The following is a 6,979-nucleotide window of genomic DNA, read 5'->3' as shown; positions in this document are numbered from 1 at the left end:
TATACCAGGGGTGTGCAAACTTTTTTTTCCTAAGGGCCAAAAAACAAATAAAAATTGCATTAAAACATTTTTACAATGTACTGCAAAAAAAAAAAAACTAAAAAAACTAAACTGCTCTTCATACGGCCCCTGGGTCACACTTTGGACATCCCTGCCCTATACAGTTTGTATGGGAGCCATCATTTCCTCATTTCCTTATTTGAGGCATGTTAGTTCAACACACAACTATTGTATGTCCAAAATCGCAGTCTGAAACCAAAAGTTGTTGTCCTTCTCTTGAAACATGCAACATATTAATCACATCGTAACATCATAAAATATTTGCTAAAACATTTCTGTTAGAGTCAGATGATAAAACCCCAACAAAAGTAGGTATTTCACTAATTGTAGTTCAGGGGTTTGCAAAGTACAGGTCAATAGGGGGGATCGCAAGAGCTCCTGTCACAAGCTCTCAAGATTAAAACTAAATAAATTCTATAATCACACAATAAATGACAATTTTTCCGGCCTTAATATATTGCAATGTGCATGCGTGTCTCGCCTTTCTCCTGCCAAACAGAAAGAGATTTCACTCTTTGCATCGGTTTCAGCACCTTGGTGTTTGTTCCATAGAACAATGGCATCAATGGTCATACAGTCTCTTTGTCTCGGTGGGTGGAGGCGGGGCCGGTAGCATACACACAGTGTAATGTAGTACAAATGATATTAATAGAATGTTATATATTGTGAAATATTTGTAATTATACGTTTCTTAAAAGTAATGTTGTTTATCGTCTTTGTCTTGTGTCACCCCTGCAGGATAGTGAGCCTACCCGCAGATAACACAAATCAGCTCAGTCCTCTTCTTCTTCCTAACTATGTCCTAGCTACATTTTAACTGAAAAATGGGCCTACTCAACTGTGTTATATATACATATATTTCTTTATTTTTCTCAGGCTGCTGCCAACCCCCCCCCCCCCCCCCCCCCCCCCCCACACACTTTAAAAAACACTATTGTAGCTCTTTCTTAGGAACAAACACAAATATCGGACTGATGATGGGCCAAATAACAGACTATTTCATTCTATACCATAACTTCCCATTCAGATACAGTCCTCATCTTAACACGTGTCATCTAGACACGTGCTTATGCTTGGAATATTCCGTCATTATTCTCATAAATTAAAGACTGACAAAATGTACTTTTAATTAAGTAAATATTACAGCTTTATTAGTGTTTTGCTAGTGACATATAACATATTTTTAGGGCATTGTTAACTATTTATTAATATATAATATAGCAATTTCTTGGCTCTTCCTAACAACATTTTAAGCTTTACTGAAATCTCTCCACAAATTATTCATCTTAACTCGGATATGTCTTAAGTCACTGAGTTGCATGCTGAACTTTGGCCAGTGTTTATTTATAAAACAAGCTACAGTTACAACTTGGCCTATTCCTGACAACAGTGGATACCCTGTAAAAAAGACTTTAAACACATACAGTATGAGGCATTACAAATTTCACATGTGTTGCATTAAGGTCCTTCTAAAACGTGTAGGTATTTATAATAATTACGAAAAAAAATGTCCCCAACACAAGAGACAACAATTTATGGAAACTACTGTACAGTACTAGTATTTTCAATCCTGAGTGTGGTCAAAAAGAGCCCCCTGTTGGCCAAATGCTAGCACTGTGACAACAAACCTCCGAGATATTTTTAGTGCATTATGTTGCTGGCAGACAGTGACAAGTTGGTAAGCTTAAATTCTGTGCTAGCTAAGTGGTGGTAATTTTCTTTCATTCCCCATAGACGTAGCGTGGTTGAATTATTCTGCTTTTCTCCTCTCCTGACAAGCTTAATTTTTCGCTTTAGATTATAATGGCTCATTAATTTAATAAGAGCCCCTTAGCTATTCATACATTTAATCAAGCCTGTCTGAACGTGAAATTGTGAAAAGTCAATGCAGGGGAAAAATGAAAAAGCAACGAATTGTACTGTGTGTATATAATGTTAAAAAGACAAAATAAAACATATTTAAACGGAGATCTTATGGGCATTTACTTTGCAGTGACGCAGAAATGCATCATACTTAGAGGTATTATTAAGATGCAGTCGGACAACAAATAGAGTTGCGCATAATTTACCATGTGACCAACTTTAAGATGAACACCGCTCGTGATTGGCTAAACCAGCAGGCAGAGTGCGGAAGTACATGCAAGGCGTAAACAACTCGTCTCTGCAACTGTTGTCTCACTTGCTACTGTGAACATGAGCTAACTGACCGACAAACCTCCACGAAGCAAATTCGCTAGAAAAGGTGAAGTACTCGATATTATGTTCAACCGATGTACATTGTGATTGAACGCACTATGTTTAGTGTGTTTGCAGCGATTAAGAAGAATTCATTTTTGATAGAATGGCTAGTCTGTAGTTGTCGATTTACTTTCCTTGGACTTTAAACTTTCATATACTGTAGAGTGTTATAAGTACGTCAATAATCCATATCAGCTGGAAGTAAATAACCATATTCACCAACCAGTGAATAGCCATTATTGGACTTGTGAAGTATTTAGAAAACATAATTCGTTTTCATTGACACAGCCAGGGAGGTACTTAACATCATGTTGTTGTGACTGTCGATTGCGGTGATTCAGAACTGAAGGCTGATTACAAAAGGGTGATTATATTGATTGCATAACCATTTTCAGGTTGTTGTTTTTTTCATTACAACAGTCTCCCCCCAAGTTACAGCAGTTTCCATTTCCTGTCCTGTCCCCATCTACTGCAACATCAATTTTCTATGCTGCTTTTCCTCACTAGGGCCGGAGGGGTCAGCTAATCCCGGGCAAGAAGTGGGGTACAGCCTGGACTGGTTTCCAGCCAATCACAGGGCACATATAGACAAACAACCATTCACACTCACATTCATACCTATGGACAATTTGGAGTCACCAATTAACCTAGCATGTTTTTGGAATATGGGAGGAAACCGGAGTAAAATTCCACGCACATTGGGGAGAATGGGGAGAACCAAGCGGAGAATCGAACCCAGATCTTCCCGGTCTCCTGACTTGTGTGGCCAACATACTAATATACATATGCATAAACAATGTAAACAATGCTGTTATGCATCTATAAACGTCTGTAATTATGAACTTGTATCTTTCTTTTAGATCCAACATGAGTCATGGCTATCCTTTCCTGCTCTGTATGGCAGTCGTCTCTGCCTTCCCAATGCTGCCTCCGTAAGTGCAGAAAAATGCTTTCATTTTTGCAGTGCTCTTTTTTTATCTGTTAGTACAGGAGTGTCCAAACTTGTTCCAGTGAGGGTCACATATTGAAAGATGAAAGGATGCAAGGGCCACTTTGATATTTTGTAAAGTATATATTTCAAGAAAAAAATGCATCTCAACTTGGTGAAAAAGCCAATTATTACTATCACCTCCCTCCCATTTTCAAAATATTTCAACAACTTTCCTCTCAAATAATCTTTTGCAATTTTGTTTTTGTAATCTTGTGACTTTATTCACATAATACAATGTTTTCTCAACCCTATTTTCCAAACATTACAACATTATTTGTTGTTTTCTTTCTCCGTCCATCCATTTTCTATACCGCTTATCCTCATTCGGGTCGCGGGGATATGCTGGAGCCTATCCCAGCTGACTTTGTTTCTCATAAGTTTTTTAAAAAGTTGTGTTTCCTTTATATTCCAACTCTATGCTACTAAAATTATGTTATATTTCCTCATAATATTACGTTATTCTTAAAATTCCAACTTCTTCTTGTTGGACTATAACTTTTTTCTTAATATTTTGACTTTGTAAAATTGCTGTTAATTTTAAAATTTTTGCTGTTTTTCTTTTGTTTCCACAAATAGCCTTCGGGTCACACTTTGGACACTCCTGTCTTAGTAGTACAGTCATTAAGAAGTGTATCTGTGTGTGTTTCAGACAAATGTGGACAAAACTCATCCTCACTCACCATTGGCCCAACACCTTCTGTGGCGTAAGTTTCCTAAAGCTCACCCTAACATGGTTGCAAATCATTGACCTTCTTTATCTATCTATCCTTGTTTGGATTAGCTTTGCTACTGACTCACATTTAAAAATTGTGAAGTCATGTGACATTAAGTCACGAGGCAGTGTGTTTTCGATTGCTGCAACCTGCAGCCCAGAACTAGGGAAGTGTTTTAACCCTTATGTGGCACGTGTGCTATTGGTGCATTGTCTGCTCGGAAATATCCCTGTTGTTTTGGTTCATAAGAATGTTTGCTATGAATTTCAGATGGAGCACTGTCACCCGAACATTAGTTACTGGACACTACACGGGTTCTGGTAAGTACTGTATGATTTTTGCAAGTATGTGTGTGATATTTAACCATATACAAGGATGTTCTAATTTTGAGAGGACCTTATGGAGACTTGTGTGCCATTAATTCGTTTAGTTAACCCCCAATAGTGTATGTATAAGTATAGCACTGAATAACAGAAGGAATATCTTTGTGTTCACATGAAGCTATAGATGTAAATGAGGATGTAATGCCATTTGCAGGCCCGACAAAGGGAATCTTTGCAACTCATCATGGCATTTCAATTCTTCTGAAATAGAGGTAGTGTATTGTCCTTTCGCTGTTTTTGTATTTTTATAAATGGCCGTTCAATTTATTAATTTTTATAACTGCTAAAAAGAAAAATCTCTCTGATTTATTTTCAGGATTTGCTCCCAGACATGGAGAAGAGTTGGCCTGACTTACTAAAACCAACATCAGCTGGATTTTGGTAGAGATCACTATTTTGTTCTCCAGGGTTATATAAGCTTTAATTAATTCACAGGCGTGGAGTTTTAGTTTTGCTCAAGATATAATACAGTTTATAATGCCTATAGTAAATGTTTTTTTCTGTTGCAACAGGAAGTATGAGTGGAGCAAACATGGCACTTGTGCTGCCAAAGCACCCTCGCTTGATAGTCAACACAAATACTTCAGCAAGGCCCTGGAACTGTATCATAAAGTGGACTTGAATAGGTAATGGAACACTCCTCTTTATTGTTTTCATACATTTCACACTTGACAACTTTTTTAATACATATACATTTTACAACTATGTCTCTGTTATTGTAGTATCCTGAAGAAATTTGATATTGTTCCGTCAGAAAACTACTACAAAGTAAGTATTACTACAGAATAACACTACTACAATCAAAAAGATGGCTTGTCTCCATTGTGTGTCATTTTGTAGTTTTCCCAAATTGAAGGAGTCATAGAGAACTTCTATGGTGTCAAACCAAAGATCCAATGTGCCCACCCCTCAAAGGTATCATCATCTTATAACACTTTAAGTCATTTAAGTCCCTGTGAGCTGTAGAATTGAACTGAATATTTTGTTTTTGTGTGTTCTACAGAATAGCGGTGCTCAGATTTTGGGTCAGATTGAGATTTGTTTCAGCCCCGACTTCTCCCTCACAGACTGCGACAAACACCTCTCACTGGAGATCTTCTCTATTGAAGACCAGAGATTTTCCAAAGGATCTGGTTTCAGTGTCTGTGAACATGACATACCAGTTTACTATCCACCTGTTTGAAAACACACAACAGTGTTTACTATTGCACACATATTGTATACTCTCTTAGAAGTTTACTCCTCAACTGTACTGTAAATTTAGCAAGGAGCAATGCAAACAGCCTGGTCATAATAACTGTACTTTTTCTGGTAATAGTTTGTCCATAAAAAGCAACAGTCAGTGCTATACCAGATTCTGTCGCTTTCAATCTCCTGTAATTTGAATTGTTTTTTATTTAAAGTAAAAATTTAATTACCTATGATATTCACAAGATGAACTAACTATTCTGCCAATTTAGAAAGCTTATAAATCATTTCAACAATGTGAAAATCTTTTGGTTTCCTTTGTTCCTTACAATAATTGCACAATAGGGTCTTCACACTCAGCGATTCTTATTGCTGAGCTTTCCTCATGTCGCTCATCTTAAACCTTGTGCCTTTTCAGGCCGTTAACGCTAACAATATTAACATTAGAGTGTATGACAAGTAAATAAGTAGCTCTAAGAATTAATGGTAGTTGTAAAATACACCATTTTTTATTGAAGGTGTTTTGTTTTATAGTTCAAGCCTATTTAAAGTTCACATGTCAATGTGAAGTGGTCTGTCCTGGAATACAGAGAAGCTTCACAATGCTTAGCATTTGTCAACCCGGTCATAGCCTAGTATAACTATTGATGCTGTTGTTCGTGTGGTGTAAATGAATTGATTATCCCTGCAGTGTATTATTTTTGTTAAATGTCAAAATATGTTTTGATTCAGTGTATGTTGCATAAAAAACAAATCATGTCTATATCATTAAATGTATTTACACTGACTTGGCTCTTCATTGGTACATCTGCTCTACCTAAAGAGCAACAATAAGATAAGTGTGACTATTTGATAGTTTAACAATATGGTTGTTATTGAGCATTTATTAAGCGGTTTCTGTTTTGGATACGTCATGGCAATGTGAAGAAGACAGACTTTATTTTGGATTGGATCTCATTAGAAGGTTGTGGTTGCTGCGTGTAGAGTTGCACTGATGCCGTTTTGCTCAGCTTGCATGGATAATAATATCGTTATCGCCTTACAGTGCTTTAATCCTATCTGGACAAAGATACCCGGTCCATAATCCTGAATCTCCTCCTACATAGACACCTCTCACATTTCAGTGTTTTATTACAGTACATCTTCTCAAGGGACAATACCATAGAAATTAACTTCTAGTGTCAGTAAAGATTTACTGCCCGCTCAAACTGACTCAACACAGTCATTGACAAAATAGCTGGCAACGCCTACAGTCCAGCAAAGTGGTAGTAACGCCACGGTCTGGGGCTGCATGAGTGCTGTCGGGGGACCAACGGGTCAATTTGGTTCCATACAATAAATTCCAACAGAAGTATACGCTGACGTCAGACACGAGCTTTCCAACATGATAAGTCCAGTCGCACAAA

At 37.2% G+C, this 6,979-nt stretch overlaps 1 protein-coding gene across 1 annotated transcript; it reads left to right on the top strand.

Moving 5' to 3' along the window:
• Positions 1–2,167: 2,167 nt before the first annotated feature.
• On the top strand, positions 2,168–6,353 carry rnaset2 (ribonuclease T2). Its single transcript, XM_058089058.1, has 10 exons — positions 2,168–2,302; positions 3,159–3,230; positions 3,939–3,993; positions 4,273–4,322; positions 4,540–4,597; positions 4,702–4,766; positions 4,898–5,011; positions 5,108–5,153; positions 5,226–5,300; positions 5,389–6,353. The coding sequence occupies exons 2-10, from the start codon at positions 3,166–3,168 to the stop codon at positions 5,566–5,568; spliced, it is 708 nt and encodes a 235-aa protein (XP_057945041.1). The 5' UTR covers positions 2,168–2,302; positions 3,159–3,165; the 3' UTR covers positions 5,569–6,353.
• Positions 6,354–6,979: the final 626 nt, after the last annotated feature.

This window comes from Doryrhamphus excisus, chromosome 12, assembly GCF_030265055.1.
Source record: "Doryrhamphus excisus isolate RoL2022-K1 chromosome 12, RoL_Dexc_1.0, whole genome shotgun sequence".
Taxonomy (NCBI): domain Eukaryota; kingdom Metazoa; phylum Chordata; class Actinopteri; order Syngnathiformes; family Syngnathidae; genus Doryrhamphus; species Doryrhamphus excisus.
Note: the sequence above shows the minus strand (reverse complement) of the source record. Positions and strands in the feature narration are given on the sequence as shown.